This window comes from Vanessa atalanta, chromosome 9 (assembly GCF_905147765.1).
Source record: "Vanessa atalanta chromosome 9, ilVanAtal1.2, whole genome shotgun sequence".
In the NCBI taxonomy this organism is placed as follows: domain Eukaryota; kingdom Metazoa; phylum Arthropoda; class Insecta; order Lepidoptera; family Nymphalidae; genus Vanessa; species Vanessa atalanta.
In genome coordinates, this window is record NC_061879.1 from 10,687,255 (window position 1) to 10,706,038 (window position 18,784).

Sequence of the window (18,784 nt, forward strand, 5' to 3'; positions counted from 1 at the left end):
CGTTACAAAATTATTGATAAATAACTAACTTTGAATGTAGAAATTCGAGATGTTTATTGCTGTATCTCAGGACTGCTACAAAACGGAAGAAGTAGTAAGATAGATAACAGAGAACAGACTCACCTTATGACTCCCTCCCGCTCACCCCACCTTTCGTGAGCCAGGGCTCTGAAACTATAGTATGTTTGTAGATATACTCGTCTGTGCAAGAAAATAACTTTCAAAATTCGATATCTCGAAAAATGCATCATAAATCCTTTGGAGCGAAGTCTTATAATATCAAATCGAAGCTGAGTGCTATATCTCATGATGGAATTCGGTTTCCGCATACACTCGGCCGGGCAAGAAAATGACATTTAAAATTATACTTCTCGCAAAATATTGGGAGTCACCCAAATTTCCTTATAATAAGACTCTTACCATAACGACATTTGTTAACCAATAATCGGAAGCATATTCAGAATAATTAGTAAATATTATTATAACAATATAAATAAAAAAATAAATTTTGCATAATGACCATAATTAACAATTGGTTGTAAAAACATTTGAGCGTCGAATTAATTTCCATAAACTCATTTCAGCACAGCTTGATATAATATTATTATTTTAGGTATTTTGTATAAATATTTATTGATAATTAATTAAATTTTAATGTCATATCACTATCTGCATTTCAACTAGTAATATTGATGTCATTTGAAAAGTTGCAACTAATTTAGAACTGGGTAGGACGTATTATAATTTCAGATTATCTTTGGGACCAAATTGCAACCAAAAATACTCCGTCGTCATCTCATAAGCTTTTATTGGCTCAGTCTGGAGATTGCACCTAGGAACTCGGTATCTGTATCCTTATATATCTATATATATCTACCCAATTTATTTTTTTCACTTAGTTGAAACCTTCAGAAAAGTACCCGGACCCCTGGGCAATCGGTTATGTGGGATTCCTACCAACTAAAACCATTGCCGTCTTACCCCTACTATACCTAGCCACTAGACCAACTAGACCACTAGACCAATTCAAAGTACTGTATGCGTCCGCATTAGAAGCATACACCATACTATTTATGGGATATTTATTCATCTATATAACTTGATAAATTTCTTAAAAGTATATCAAATTTGCAGTTTTAGATGTCGGTTCAGTAAAACTTAATTAATTAAAGAAGCAGGTGTGCCGTGACACTCACCTTGCAGGTAAATGACCTCCTTTAATTAAAAATTCTTCACCCTAAATATTTCAAGCGGATTCAAAGTTATTTTACTCGTATAAATAGTGTATGACTTTACAGGTCAGACGTCAAATCACATTCGATTCAAAAGTCTTTGTTGTTTTTTACATATTTTTCAGAATAGTGTATATTAATTATGTTTTTAATAAAATTGTCGGCATCTTGTAATTCATTTTATTTATTTAAAATAGGTAAGCAGACTGTCAAATGGGCAGACTAAGGATAAGTGATCACCACCTCACTTAGACATCGGCAGTGTTAGAAATTTTGTCCATACATGGTCAAGGCGCCATCAACTTTGGAAAGTAACATGCAAATTCTCTCTAATCCAGGCGTTTGGTTCACTTGTCCTTTAAACCAGAACATGACCATACTAATACCTTTGGACGGTATATGTGCGGTATCCAAAGCCTTAACACCAGGTAACTTAATTCTCCCGAATCCCAACAATTCTATTGGTAAAATTATTATCAACTCTTGGTAAATAGTTACAGTAACCAACACATTTTGTAAAAAATATAGATTTACTTTTATTTACTTAAGACACCAGAAAAAATAATGAAAATTGTTTAATGTCCGGCTTGATCAATTTAGACATATATCAATTTTGTTAACATTAAAATGGACTTATATTACCAAAGTATTTATGTTTGGAAGCAAGTAATTTCTATTGTCGTCTGTCAACCCAACGAGATCGTGATAGCTATAAATTCTTCTTAGGCAGTTTTGGTTTGTGAACAAAAACTATTTCAACAAAAAATATTACCTGCCGACGTGATTTAATATTAAAAAGATGAAAGTGAGCCGAAATAATAATATTATTATTTTTGTCTTTGATGAAATTAGACACGTGTAGGTTTCCTCAGGATGTTTTCCATCACAGCTGAGCACGAGATAAATTATAAACACAAATTAAGTTCATGAAATTTCTGTAGTGCATGACTGGGAATGAACTGGGTGAACCTGCAGCTATAGATTAGAATACATACGTTCTTACCAACGGGAGATCTCTACTCTTAAGATTAATATAGCTTTAGCTTCAATTACCAATTCGGACCATTTAAATTAATATTACTAATAAACAAAAAAAAAACTGTATATGATATCTAAAAATATGTTATCTGTATATAAAGTCGCTGAATTTAACGACATCTCGCCGAAAACGGATATCCGCGTGCCCTTTATTGACTTGTAGGGACTGATGTGTTTTGATAAGGTGAGACATTTTAGGACTATTTTGACGTTTATTGCTTATAAATAAACCATATACATGCATTTGAAATCAAACGCGACTACTTAAGCATGTATATAAGGTATTAAAGGACAAACTTCAACTATATATAAATATATAATAATATATATATATATATAATTACTTAATAAAACGCTATTTTATTTGCTATACCGCCAAACATCTATATTTTGTAGTATCGACTGTTGTGTTCCGGTTCAAAGGTTGAGTCAGCTAGCTTAATGGCTATCATTAAGGAAATAACATTTTACTCCTAGTGGTTTAGCCCTTGGAGACGTAGTGAACAATTAAATATTTCTTACAGTTCCAAGATCAATGAACGGTGATCTTTAACGATGAGGTGGCGCGGTGGTCATTTGATCGTATGCTAATTTATTTAGTTCATCTAAAAACAAACCCCTGTTTTTTTTTCTTGTTTGTATAACACCATCATTATATATTGGAAGAGGAATATTTCATTAAAAGCAGTATTAAATAAATCACAATAATGAATTTCATTTTTAAGAATCAACAGGCTGTAAAAACATGCTTCTGTCCAGTTTCAACATCGTCAAGCATGTATCGAGACTGTTCAAGCGGGCAATTGCAATGTGACAGATAGGGGTATGACGCATAGTTTACAGTCACTTAGATAGCGACTCTAAATATGACCATCAGAAAATTAAAAATTAATAAAAATGGTGAAATAGAAGAATCTTTTGCTAAAATAATATAATAACTCATTCGACTAAATCTTAAATACTATCACGGACGAAGATATTATTTATTATTATTATTGAACATGTATGTACCCAACAAAACTCACACAAAGTCAAAGTCAAAAATCTTTATTCAATGTAGAAGTGCTTGCGCACTTGCTTGTACACTTGCTTATTGATAATCAAAAATCTATCACCGGTTCGGAAATTGACACCTCGGACCTGAGAAGAACCGGCGAAGGAAACTCAGCGGGAAATATATATTTAATTTCATTTTCACAAATACAGTATAGTTAACGTACAAAACAGTATAGTTCATATACACATGTACATACCTGGAGAGATATGCCCTGACGAACCAAGAACTTTTAGTCCCAAGAACTGTCTATTTCCTAACTGCTACTGAGAATTCGTCTTGAGAAAATCTTAACAGTTTGTTTGCTGGCAGTGTCGTGCATTTATTCATACACATAAGTATATAAAGTCTTCGTTTTCTTTACGTAAGAATTATCGTTCACTTGCTCTTATATTGTTTATTAGGGCGCAGTGCGTAATCAGCATATATATGGCATTATTTTACGACCGACTACCTACGAAAACCTTGGAAATGATTCTTGTCAGTGGGTTGATTGTGGGGGTTCGCATTCAATCAACTTTTTCGATAACCACGAAGTGCGATGTGTTTCTATTCTGTTCTAATAAAACCTTATTAGTGGAAGTATCAATCAAAAGCTAAAAATTGTTTAAAAACGAACTAAGGATAAAAAATCACAAGAAATGAATGGATAAAATTTACTAAATGTGAATAAAAAGTTGCTAGAGTTACAATTAAGGTTCACTCTGCGTAAAGATAACTATATTTTGAAGCCAGGAATATTTCATGACATTTTGTTCACGTTTCAAAAAACTAAAAATATGAAATATTTTACAACAAATTTAAAAGAACGTAAAGTGAACATAACGTAATAACAAACTCATTCAAAAATACGCTTACATTTGGAACGTAGAGTTTCATGAAAAAATAAATCGCAACATATAAAAACTAAAGACAAAAGAAATGGCAATTGTTAGAGATCACTTTTGGTTTTTATTTCTCTCACATTAAATTATATGGCTTGCCTTCAACTGGCAACTTTCCGTTTTCCGTCAACTGTGTAAAGGCTGTGTGAGGCTTCCATTGTGAATTTAATATTTCAGTTTTTTTTTTTTTTCGTAAATAATTGGAAACAATTACTATACTTGTAAAAAGTTCAAATATTTGTTAGAGTTGTCGTCTATTTCGAAATGCTCGTCGTTAGGTTCCGTCTCAAAATATCATACTGCTGTCTCCCATCCGGTATATTTATAAAAAACAAATGAAGATATTATTTTTAATGAATTCTATTTTTTCTAGCTATTTTATTAAAGTTTATTTTAGGTTTATATTATAGAATTACTTTTCAATTTACTATAGAACTTGCGTCATCTTCGGTTTTTGTAGTATGCATATGTGGGTGAAAACTAGACACAGACAGTATTAAACAACAGTATTATACATTTATTCCCAAATTAAAAAGTACAAAATAATGATAAGTTGAGATGGCTAATCTTTATTTGAATTGAACATATCAATATTAACCAAAGATTTGTGCAAAAACAATTGGCTTCTAGTGGGCGTAGCTTGTGTTCATAATTTATTTCACGCTTGGCATTCAAAAAAAAAAAACATGTAGGTATGTATTTACTAATGTGTGTTAGACCGAAATGACCTAAGGTTCAAAATTTCTCCTTAAAACGAAAGTTTTACCAAAATTACGACATTTACATCACTTTAAATAAATATCGATAATTTTAAATCTCAATATTGAGAGTGAGTTTTTTAAATGTTAAGTGTGTCTGAACTCTCAACCTACAATTTTTAAGGATAGAACATTGAATTTAATGTGAGACGATAATTATATGTATTACATATTTTATATTTTTAAAATCATTAACTACACAAAACACTTATGATTATTTTACAAATGTATTTAAATATTGAATGCATTAACTGAAACGATTAAAAGGGATTATTTAATATTTTATATAGAATAATTTTATTTCCATGAAAATATATTGTTGATTCATAGTAAGTGATGGTAAAGTTATGGTAAAGTTTATGTGTAAATATGACGGTTGAAGAGTGATTTCGAGTGATATAGAAAACAGTTATGGTGTAATCAGTGATAAAAGCGTGGGTGATGCTGCCTCTTCAGATGTTGTCATGGTGGTCAACACTGCTCCTGTTATCAACCCTAAGGCGAGGTAAGATTCTTTACAGGTAATTTATTTATGAGTGTTGTTGTTTAGTTCATCAGAAATATATTCAATAGGACTTCCCGGGTAGCAGAAAGAAATATGAGTTCCAAGCTTTTTGGCGTATAGTTTTAAGATAAAGTTCATATTTTCTGTACATGAATCGACAACTTATTACAACTTGTCATAACATAACATAACGTAACGTTAACTTTAAAGTTTTTGGGAAGTGTATCACAAAATACGACACATCCATAATTTTAACTTAGACCAGGCTAAATCGTGCATCCATATTATATGACGGAGTCTCTTTTCGTTCCTTCGAATTTGCGAATTTAATTTATAGAATACGTGCATACATCTACAGAATTTAGAATTAATGATATTATTATGATTTATTGAAAGATAACAAGATTAATAATTTTACATACAAGGTTACTTTAGGCAACAGTATCTTATATCAGAGGCAATGGGTGCCACTGCCAACTCTGTGGCTAATGAGAATTTATTGACCGCAGAACTCAAAAACTTGGGATACTTTTAAGACTTTCAGTATAAAAATTATGCTACTAGAACAACGATCAAACAAAAGTGTTTTGTAAAATTGGAATTGCCTTTCAATATGTCATCAAAATCATTATTTCAAACGGAAGTCATCCACTGCTGGATAAAAAGAAGCCTCTCGAAAGAATTTCAACGCTAATCTGTCTGGCGCTACCTGCATCCAACGGCTTTCCGCGACCCTTACAAGATCTTTTTTATATTTAATTATATTAAAAATTATCAATGATGTAAAATATCGCAAAGAACTTAGTGGTAGGTCTTTGTGCATGTGCATCTGGGTAGATACCACCCAATCATCAAATATTCTACCGCAAACAGCAATGATTAGTAATGTTGTTTTCCGGTTTGAAGACTGAGTGAGCTAGTGTAACTGCATGCATAAGAGACATAATAACTTAATCAGCTAAGCGTATTCGTTTAAAATTTATTTACGCCAATAAGAAGAATATTATACTTAGTTTGAACCTGAAATGTATAATGAAATGTCTAAAATTATTTTACATAAACGAATTGCGTTCCCTCTGCGTTGAATTCATATAACATTATGCTTCAGAAATTAATTTACGTAAGTGACACCTAAGCGTTTAACGTGATTAATTTGTGACATCAAATTAATTGCCCACAGTGCCAATATAATATATAATTTGCTCATTCAAATATTATGAAGTTAGTTATGAACTTCAAACCAAAATTAACAAAATGATGCATATTCAAGTGTGTCGGATAACTTTACGAATAGAATAGTTTACTATTATAGGTGAATGCGTTTACGTTGGTGATAGGTAGTTTATATCAATGCTTTAATTGAAGTATAAAAATGATTTCCTCCTGCTTGGTTACTAGTTGATATCGAACACGCGGCCTATCTACATGACAGACGAGTCAACTACAGTACTAGCCAAATCCGCGGCTTTACCTTTCTGACGTTTATAAATTATAGCACAAAACGTAAGTGAAGGCACTTCTATTTTAACATATTTCTAGTAAATAACACATAACACTACATAACACATTTCAACATAATTTCCACCTCCCTTTTCACACTCAACTCAACCCACGACTCGAGCTATCCTCATACCAAATTTCATCTAAATCGGTTCAATAGACTTATTAATTTTTAGTATAATTAATTTTATTTATTAATAGTTATTTTCGCATTTATAATATTAATAGGGACTATCTCTACACAAGTGTGTACGCAAACATAAATATAGGTACTCTTTATTTCCTCACTACTATAATTCGATGGGACGACAAAACCCACACGTCTGGAAAGAGTTCAGGCGCAGAAGCAAATGCATTTCGAAGCACGGGGTGTACATACTTGCAACTTTCAGAAAAAAATTAGACAGATAACCCCAATCATTTTTTTATCTGCCTGACGTGGCGTTGGAATTCAGGATCTTTGGAATTTTATATAATCACTGGAACAACGAGGAAGGTATGGAAATACTACTAGTATCATTAAAATTAAATACTTTTCGTAAAAGTGAAATAGGCACAGATTTAGAGATATTTGCACCAATAAATTCTATAGACAATATTGTATATGTGTGACATAAAATATATATATTGATAGTATCACAAACTAACCCAGTTGTTCTACAACGTCACCGTAGTATAAAGTATTAAGGTCTTGAATGCTGAAGTTCCAAACGTATCAATAATACAATAGTTGCGCAAATAATAAGTGCTACCATATCAAATAAAAGAGGTACCCATAAATTTGCTCGAGCGAAAGCACAGATTATAACTATATCACTGATTTATATAACCATATCACTGAACTGATAGAGATTATGACATAAATAAAAGAGGCGGGGAAAGAAAGCATATTTTTCTATGAAAAATAATATACTAAATAATTACACTTAAATAATAATATATTTAAGTGTATTTTTGTTAACTGCATGTCAAACTTACTTTTGATAAATTGCAGTAACTTACTTGAAAATAATGATGTTATTTCTCTACCTGTCACTTGCCATGGGCTTAGTGAACTATGCTCCTCATTGTTCGGCCTAAATCGAACGATAACATTTAAGAATAACAGAAATATTTTATACAGGAATAAATGTAAAGATTTATTGAAATATTAGACATTTTTATGAGATACACTCCATTAAAATGTCCTTTCAAAGGTTTCTTTGAAAATGTAATTATCTTTCAATGCAATTTGCAATTGCAAGAACTAACTGAAACATAACTGCTTATCCCGCCTTCCAAATTATTGACATCTTCGAAATGGGACTTTGCTAACAAGAAACTACGTAATATTTCATCTTAGGAAGATGTATTTGGTATGAGCTCTTGGCTTTGTTTGCGTAAACTTTGGACATTGAATTACTTTTTAATACGAGCAATAATTATTCTTTGTACAGATCGTTATATAAGCTACAGCTAATAGTATCTTTTATCGAATTGTTTCCGAATGAGCCGAACATAAATATTTGGACGTAAAAAACTTCTCTGACTAAGTATCAATATAATCCATTTAAATTTAACGTGTCATCTTTTTGCATAAATCTGTTGTAAGTAAAGGTAAATATCTAGACTGAAAATTGGTTGACATTTGACAAGAATCATATCTTCAATTCAATTTACTATTAACAGAAAGCTAAAGAATATCTATTAAGTATTAAGTAAATTATGTCTATATCTTATACCATATATTTCTTTGTGAATAAACGAGTATTTATAAAGGACGTACAGATAAAGAAAAATCTATAGCCCGCATATTTTTGTGTCCATTTTATTTTATATAAATGTTTCAAATATTCAGATCAGATCACATCAAACAATACAGACGATCCATGAAATATATACGTCACGATAACACTATACAGCGTGCATTTTTAATTACTGATTATGACAACACTATCGAGAAATACTCTATAATAAACACACACACACACACATCAGCCCGCATTCGTCCACTGCTGGACATAGGCCTCTCCAAATGCACGCCACTGTGGTCTTTCTTCGGCAACTCGCATCCAGCTCCTGCCAGCCGTCTTGCGCAAATCGTCACTCCACCGAGCCTGAGGTCGTCCTACACTACGTTTGCCGAGACGCGGTCTCCACTCTAGAACACGTTTTCCCCAACGGTTATCGGTTCTACGACAAATATGGCCAGCCCACTGCCACTTCAGCTTACTAATCCGGTGGGCTATGTCGATGACCTTGGTTCTCTGACGGATCACCTCATTTCTGATGCGATCCCTCAGAGATACTCCGAGCATAGCCCTTTCCATAGCACGCTGAGCGACTTTAACCCGGTGGACCAGCTTTGTCGTGAGTGTCCACGTTTCGGCTCCGTATGTCATGACGGGTAGGACGCACTGGTTGAAGACTTTCGTCTTAAGGCACTGTGGGATCAACGATGTGAAGATTCGTCGTAACTTCCCAAATGCTGCCCAACCTAGCTGAATTCTTCTATTCAACTCGTCCTCAAAGTTGTTTCTACCTAATCGCAATGTCTGCCCGAGGTAGACATATTTTTGAACAACTTCGAGGACGGTACCGTGTATCGCAATCGGTTCCGGTAGAACATGTTCATTGAACATGACCTTGGTTTTATCCAAGTTCATCCGTAGGCCGATGCGCATAGAAGAATCAGCCAGCTCATTCAGCATCTGTTGTAGGTCCTGCAGCGTTTCTGCCATGATGACGATGTCATCTGCGAATCTCAAGTGAGAGATGTACTCGCCATTGATGTTGATGCCACGCCCTTTCCAGTTCAGCGTCTTGAACATGTCCTCCATTGCATTAGTGAACAATTTGGGGGAAATAACGTCCCCTTGTCTCACTCCTCGATGCAATGGTATGGGATTCGTTTGCCGACTCTGTACTTGGACGGACATGGTGGCGGCCTTGTAGAGACATCTCATCACTTGGATGTATCGCCAATCAACTTGGCAACGCTGCAGGGACTCCAGAACAGCCCAGATTTCAACCGAGTCAAAGGCCTTCTCATAGTCCACGAATGCGAGACACAGGGGCCGATTATACTCATGGGACTTCTGTATAATCTGCCGCACTGTATGGATGTGGTCTATGGTGCCGTATCCGCTCCGAAATCCGGCCTGTTCCGGGGGTTGGAATTCGTCGAATCTTCGCGCAAGACGGTTCGTGATCACTCTTGAAAACAGCTTATAGATGTGGCTCATTAGGGATATGGGTCGATAGTTCTTCAGCAGGGTCTTGTCTCCCTTTTTGAAGAACAGGACGACCACACTCCTACTCCACGCCTCTGGAGTTCTCCCTTCGAAGAGGACAGAGTTATAAAGCTTCTGGAGCTCCCTCAGTACGGGTTTACCTCCTGCTTTCAATAGCTCTGTTGTAACGCCGTCCTCTCCTGGGGCTTTTCCATTTTTAAGCTGTTTAAGAGCAATCTCGATTTCGCCAATACTGACTTCTGGCAGGTCTTCGGTGAAATGGCGTGTTAATGTAGCTCTAGCATCCTCATTTTCGGGATCAGGTCGAGATGCATGCGATGCGTATAACCGGCCGTAGAAGTCCTCTACTTCCGAAAGAACTGCCGGCTTGGAAGAAACGACTTCTCCACTTGCTGTGGTCAACTTCGTCAGGTGGCTTCTTCCAAGAGATTGTACGAACACCTTAGACCCCCGATTCTGCTCGATGGCTCTTTCAATCGTAAGAGTATTGGAGCACCGGAGGTCGTGTCGTACGCGCTTGCTGATCTCTTGGTTTAGTTGCCGTTTCTCGGACGAAGTGACAGGTGGGTTTTCACGACGTTTCTTCATTAGCCCTAAAGTCTCTTCCGAAAGTTTGGACTTTCTGCCCTTACGCTGCATGCTACAAAATCTCGTGCCTTCTTCCCTGAGAATTCTCACTACATTTTTGAGGTTCTGGTTTACGTCTGTTGTGGTTTTCACGGCAGCGAATCGGTTCTCCAGGTTTGACTGGAACGTTTCAGATCCCGCAATGGTTTGGAGCAGGGATGGTCGGAGTGTAGACTTCATCAGACGGACGCGCTCGGCCTTAAAATTGATATTCAGAGAGCCTCGGACAAGTCGGTGATCACTACCGGTATTGAACCTGTTGATCACTGAGACGTCTCTGAATATGTGCCTTTTGTCCGTCATGATGAAATCGATCTCATTTTTGGTCATAGTGTCGGGGCTTTGCCACGTCCACTTCCTTTGGGGCTGCTTCTTGAAGAAGGAGTTCATCAAGAAGAGCCCCTCCCGTTCGAGAAAGTTGACAAGCATTTGCCCCCTATGATTTCTGCTTCCAAATCCATGGGGTCCTACTACCGATTCGCTACAATTCTGTACTCCCACTTTAGCGTTGAAGTCCCCCATGACAACGTTGTAGTGGGTTTTCGTGGTGGAGTGGAGGGCCCTCGATATATCATCGAACATTTCCTCCACTTCATCGTCCGAGTGTGTCGAGGTCGGTGCGTACGCTTGCACCACCTTGAGGCTGTACCTCTCGGTGAGCTTTACAATGAGGTACGCTACCCTGTTCGACACACTGGAGATTTCCACAACGTTGTCAACTAGGGACTTATTAACCAGAAACCCAACGCCTCCTTGGGATTGTTGGTCTCCCTCTCGGAAGTACATTAGGTGGCCCGATTCGAGGGTTACGGTGTCCTCTCCCTCTCTACGGACTTCACATAACCCTAATATGTGCCACCTAATTTTCCCAAGTTCCACCTCGAGTTGCGCTAGATGCGAGTCAAGCCGTAGCGTGCGTCCGTTGTACGTCGCCAGGGTCAGTCGGTTGTGGTGGCCTCCCGTAGCCCGGTGATTCTTAGCACCCCCCCATCCCGCCGTTACCACCGTCGCCACCATGACGAGGAATAGCGGGACCGCCGGGAACTGGGGGCCGTGGCTTACCTGTTTTTACCATTTGGAGGTATTGCCCATAATCGCCACGCTGGGCAGGCGGGTTGGCGATCGCAGGACGCAACTTTTCGCACCGGTGACGCTGCTGCCCGTTACCGGCCTGTGGTATTTAGCTACGCCTATTTTTTGATGGTTATACCGCCATCAGTCGGTCTCCAGAGCCTCGTTTGCTGATCGGCAGGATGCACCACGGGCAGGTGAGGTTGGCTTGGAGCGAGAACATAGAAATGTTAAATCATATTTTAGTTATTCAGGTTGAAAACAGACATAACGTCTCTACATTCTTATCAACTTGATACTCTGCGAGTCGTATTTACAGCCGGACCGGACGGATGATGAATGTCTTTGTCCGGAACAAGCGACGCGTGTCGGAAGTGCAAACAGGGTATTATCGTCATCGACGTGCCTTTTGTACCATCAAGTCCGGCACACGTTTGAGTATCTTTTTGCTCTTACTCGTGTAAGCCAATTTGCGCAATTAAGCACGTAGAGGACGGTTTATCTTTAGCTCGTGCAAATCAGCAAATCTATTATGAAATTTCATACTCGACGACCGGCACGATCTCAAACAATATAATATTTATTGCAGTTGATGCACTATCGATTTATCCGTCGAATTTAAATTTTGTTCTAATAACTAAACAACGAGGATGCTTATGTAAACATTTTATGTACGTTTTTAAACATTTTAATAAATCATTTTTATTTTAAGAGCCGAGATGGCCCAGTGGTTAGAACGCGTGCATCTTAACCGATGATTTCGGGTTCGAACCCAGGCAGGCACCACTGAATTTTCATGTGCTTAATTTGTGTTTATAATTCTTCTCGTGCTCGGCGGTGAAGGAAAACATCGTGAGGAAACCTGCATGTGTCTAATTTCAACGAAATTCTGCCACATGTGTATTCCGCCAACCCGCATTGGAGCAGCGTGGTGGAATATGCTCCGAACCTTCTCCTCAAAGGGAGAGGAGGCCTTTATCCCAGCAGTGGGACATTTAAGGGCTGCTAATGCTATGCTAATACTTTTATTTTAAGACCTGTAGCAATTAGCGAATAAGCGTCCATTTGCAGCAATTAAATTTGGCAAACTGAATTGCGGCAAAATGTTATTGTATATTTAATAGTATTTAATACTTAAAATATAAAAATCATCAATATATAATAAGCGTTTAGCGCTCTAGTATTTAGGGCTCTATTTATCAAACTAAGCGTTCGAGAAATGAAAGTATTTTATTCACCTTTTATTGTTTCACAAATAGACGAGGTTTCCTTCTATAGGTTTCTTTATAACTTACTAGGAGTTCTCAACTTTGTATATTATATTGTAAGAAAATTTCTTCATAAAATTATTACTAGCTATTATTATCTAACAAATTTCAGAATAATTTCGCTTTACTTACAAGTCATAGCGTGATGACTTCATCATAGATCTAAGTAATTTTCGTTTCCGTGAACTTCATCTGAATTAGTTCTATGGTGATCGTAATAGTTCTAGGTTTTAAAACTGTAAGTTCTCCTAGTAAACGGTTACGTTTAGAACGAAACTTTTGGATATTAATCCATTATTATACGACTTGCGTTAAAATGTTCTCAAATGTACGATGAACGCCTCAGTGGTCGAGTAGTGTGTACACCGGTTTTCATGGGTACGCGACTCCGAGATCCCGGGTTCGATTCCCGGTCGATTCGATGTAGAAAAAGTTCATTAGTTTTCTGTGTTGTCTTCGGGTCTGGGTGTTTGTGGTACCGTCGTTACTTATGCTTTTCCATAACACAAGTGCTTTAGCTACTTACATTGGAATCAGAGTAATGTATGTGATGTTGTAATAATGTATGTGATGTTCCAATATTTATTTATTATTATTATCATTTTATATACATATTCACATGGGTTGAATTGTATATAAAATGATATACGCTAATATAATAATTCGGGAACATATCAATCAATTTACCATGTAACATTTTTTTATTTATTAATTATAAAATCTTATTATTCATTAAGTGAATAATATTTAGATAAAGACGCCTAGATTTCGGCTCGTGTTTCACCGCAGGACTGATTAAACAATAATTATGAATACTTTTCATTGTAAATTTGGATATTTACAAAAGCAACTATACGAGTTTTTTGCCGTTTCTTCTCACTGGATACTGTTTTCCGAAACGGTGGTAGAAAACCTTTTTCATGAAAAATACATAATATACCGTGCAAAACGTGCAAAACTTCATGGTAATCTGTCAAAGAGTGTTAAAGTCACTTCTTTAAACAAGATAGATGTAATCTACGATCTGAATTATGATCGTTTGATTTCGCAGTTGAAGTTAGGACTGAGTTTAATAACGTAACATTGTTGACATCGCAAACAGCAGTTGGAAAAACAGTAAACAATACGTGGAAAATACAAATAAAATTGGATCTTTTATTAAAATTAATAGCTACGAAATTGACGAAAGCCAATTCGTATCACAAAATGTAAATGGAAAATGTTTTGTATTCGATAAATAATAATTAATATCAAATAATGACGTAATATTTTTAGCGTCGTATGTTAATATTAAATTATTATATTATAATTGAGTGGATTTAGTTATGTATTATCGTTTCATTCGAATCACTTTCGTTATTTCAGCGGCCGTGATGCATGCAGTAATTATTTTTAATGTTAATTTTTAATTAACAATAAATATACATTGAAGAATTTGTCATGGTTAAATATAAAGTTTTATATGAAAAATGCTGGCTTGAAAGAGAAACCAAAATTTTCGGTTCATGTCTTTTTGAACCATTTCTTACATCGCCAATACGCCACTATCCTTGGGGAATGAGATTTTATGTCCCTTTTTCCTGTAGTTACACTAACTCACTTACCCTTCAAATTGCAATACAAAAAGACACGCACACTAACATCCTGTAAATATCCAACTACTGGGCTAAGGCCTCTCCTCATTTTTGGGAGTTTGGTAATAGGTACCAAACTCCCTCTACGCTGCTTCAATGCGGGTTGTTGAAGACACATTTAACTGAAATTAGACACACATATGCAGGTTACTTGGCAATGTTTTCCTTCACAAACCACAAGATTTTTTACAAATACAAATTAAGCACATGATAATTCAATGATGCTGGTTTTAAATTTGCAATCATCGTTTAAGATGCACAAGCCAGTGCGTGCCAATACTGCTTAATTACATGCTAATTATTACTATATAATAATAAATAATAAATAAATATTGGACAACATCACATACTCTCTGATCCCAATGTAAGTAGCTAAAGCACTTGTGTTATGGAAAATCAGAAGTAACGACGGTACCACATACACCCAGACCCAAGACAACATAGAAAACTAATGAACTTTTTCTACATCGACTCGGCCGGGAATCGAACCGGAGACCTCGTAGGGGCATACCCATGAAAACCGGTGTACACACTACTCGACCACGGAGGTCGTATATTATATACAAATCTAGTGCAATCGCATCATTTTATATACTATAGAATATAATAATTATAAGATTTGTAAACTTCACTACATTAAATCCTGTGATAAAATATTTAAACGATTTTGTTTTGCCTTAATTTGGCTTACAAAAATTTATCAAAAGTATATTTCTTAATAATAAATGTTCACAAATAACTTGAATAATTTGAATTAATGACTCAATTTCAATATACAAACATACTTGTTATGGTTGTTTCGACATTGTTTTACCTGCCAACAACATGTTGACATCTACAAACAACTGTTTTGCGTCTATGTTGTTTTGGTTTGGAATGAAAAACATATTTCCAACCATAATTATTACCAGCAGATATTCCGTAAGAACAAACGTAATAAGTCAGGGATATGATAATTATAATATTTTATATTATATTGTGTGAATCCACACAGCGTTATACCGAAAGTTAGTTTTTAGAATTTTTCGAGTTAGCGCTACCCCACTTAAACACGTGGGGTAGCCACATAAACATTACGACATCGTGACGTGGCACGTTGCGACATCGTCTTCGATATTAACTGCGGTAAATCACTGGGTATAAAAAATACGTCATTCAGTGCAACGTGGCATGTTACGACGTCCTAATGCGAATTTTTACTATGTGCAACACTGATTTCCACGTAAGTTCGTCACAGCGTTACATAAAGACGCAACGTGCCACGTCACGACTTCGTAACGTGTTTATACGTGGTAACTTACAGAATAACACTGCCACTGAGATTTGTCACCAATTAAATACCTATCGCATATTATATTTCCGACAGATTTTAAAGCTATGTACATATAATACATATGTACCTATTTATTTGTACAGATAATATTAATTAAAATGAAGCGTATGTTGTTCTATGTTAATGCATTATTTATGTTAGTGAGTTTTGAAGTTCATGATTATTTATTTATTACTAGTAACACCGAAATAAAATACAACAGTATTACAAAGATAACATACATAATAATTAACAGACGTGGTAATTGTATTTAAATATCACAACTCGCATAAAATATAGCTTAAAATTAAATGTAATAATTCAAAATAAATGTTTGTTATTAATCACTATGTTTGATTATTTCTTTACTATATATCACGATCGTGATAGGAACACGTAAATATGTAATTAAACAACACGACTATAGTTGTATGCATAATTTGTTTCAGCGTATCGAAATCACCTATTTCTTTCCATAATATGTTTGTTGAATTAAAAGGCAATCTTCAGTGTCTAGTGATCTAATTTTATTCCAATCTCAACTTTGAATGAACCATTAGGGACAAAGCTAAGTAGCTAAAAGTAGGTGTAAAAAACTTGACTTCTGAACAAAGTCAAACGCTATTACATCCCGGAACATATTTTTAATCTTAATCATGTTTAAGTTACAGACGAGACAATTTATTTCTTGTACTAGGAAATCCATGGAGAACTAAAATGTGACCGGAGTAAAATCTTCTTAATATATGTATTTTAGTAAATACTTCTTTAGTTTATACCGAATTGTACACCACTAGAAAATAGTACAGAAGAATCTTAGAACTAATTATAGTGTAGTACTAGAGGCGTCTAATGGATGATTAGGCCACTTACTCTCAGGTGGCCCAATTGCCAGCCCTTTACTTACTTACTTTTTCTACTGCATAGGTGCCTACGTATGCAGTAAAAAAAGTATATTCCATAAACAATACAATATTATATATCATATAAAAACCGTTTTGGTACCTTTTCTCCATTTAACGATATCGATTTGTTTTTTTTTTTTATATAGGAATAAGTATTCCATAGTTTTAATTAACAGCAAAATACTGGTGATAAAATTTAACCTTAAGCATAAGGCTATCTGGACAAAAGTCAAAAGATATTCAAAACTTTTTTTCAAATAACAAGGTGCATAGGACTTTAATAGCACACAGTGTAGAAGAGGATGAATATGCAAGATCAGGTGACAGGTTCGGGTTATTAGAAAAAATATTTTGACATTACGCAAGATTATTTATATTTTTCATTTGAGACTGTCCGTATATTTGAGACGAGATAGGTCCAGTGTTCTTTGCTTTATTTATCACTATGTCTTGTTCTATATATTTTTTAATTAAATCATTATAATTGTATTATTTTATTATTTATTTATTATTATTGTTGGGCATTGTTTCTTCCCTTAAAAAAGCACGCAAAGGCATCGATTCTGTGTCTAATCTCAGGTCGTATAGTTCTAGCAATCATGCTGTTCCATCCGAGTATTCTGCTAAAGGGATAAAAAGAGCTCCTCGTGGCTTCGTAAATACTTGTGCAATATAAGATAAGAATATCGAAATTGTCCGTAGTGGACGAAATACGGATACAAATACAATATTTATTTGAGAAATAGAATCCATCAATACTTTTCTTATACCAGAAATAGACTCAAACCTATTTATATGTTCTTTTGTGGTCGTGCTTCAATCGTCTCGCGACATTTTTTGGGTAAGTGTTGTGACGGGTGCGTTCCGGTTTCATGAATACCAGACTGTATAACTTTGATACCACAGAAGGAATAAGTAACCTTATAATTTTGTTATTTTTATATGAATATCCAATTAGTTAACCTTAGTAATAAGGCTACTGTAAAGTACGCATATCCTCAGCTTCATCTAAGGATTGCGATATAGTGCCAGGTACTACTGAATACAGCTTTACGGTTTGTTTGTATAATAAAGCAATATACACTAAGTGTATAATTACAAATGATAGGGGAAAAAGTCTGCGGGAAAAGATGTATAAGTCACGAACGCAATAAAAAATTAATCGAATTTTTCGAACGATATTTACCAATTAAAAACAACTGTGTGTGCGTAATGACTGAGATATCGTAACATGATTTTTATATTATAAATTTAAAAAGTAAATGTGTTCTGAATAGTGGAACACGTTTTTAAAACCATCGATAGATTTTAAATTCCACTTTAACGTGTATAGTAATTTATACTTTGTTCGAGTTTAATTATACGTTAACGTTGAATTAAAAGTCAGTATACGAGTATAGGAAATGATTGAAAGTATATTTAATGCATTGCATTTACATTTTTTTACATTAGCCGCCTGTAAATTTCCCACTGCTGAGCTAAGGCTCTCCCTTTGAGGAGAAGGTTTGAATCATATTCCACCACGCTGCTCCAATTCGGGATGGTGGAATACACATGTGACAGAATTTCGTTGAAATTTAGACACGTGCAGGTTTCCTCACGATGTTTTCCTCTACCGCCGAGAACGAGATGAATTATAAACACAAATTGAGCCCATAAAAATTCAGTGGTGTGTGCCTGAATTTGAACCCGAAATCATCGGTTAAGATGCACGCGTTTTAACCACTGGGCCACTCAGAGCATAGCATTTGGAGTTTAATGAT

The 18,784-nt window shown here is 35.3% G+C and overlaps 1 protein-coding gene across 2 annotated transcripts in view; it reads left to right on the top strand.

Annotated features, from left to right (window-relative positions):
• Nucleotides 1-18,784, top strand: part of LOC125066411 — a 61,897-nt gene that overhangs the window by 29,885 nt on the left and 13,228 nt on the right. Inside the window, exon 2 of one of the 2 annotated variants that reach the window (XM_047674478.1) lies at nucleotides 5,257-5,471. In XM_047674478.1, the coding sequence (XP_047530434.1) occupies nucleotides 5,408-5,471 (64 nt within the window). In that variant the 5' untranslated portion in view covers nucleotides 5,257-5,407. The remainder of the gene's footprint in view (nucleotides 1-5,256; nucleotides 5,472-18,784) is intronic. The other variant, XM_047674477.1, reaches the window with a different exon arrangement.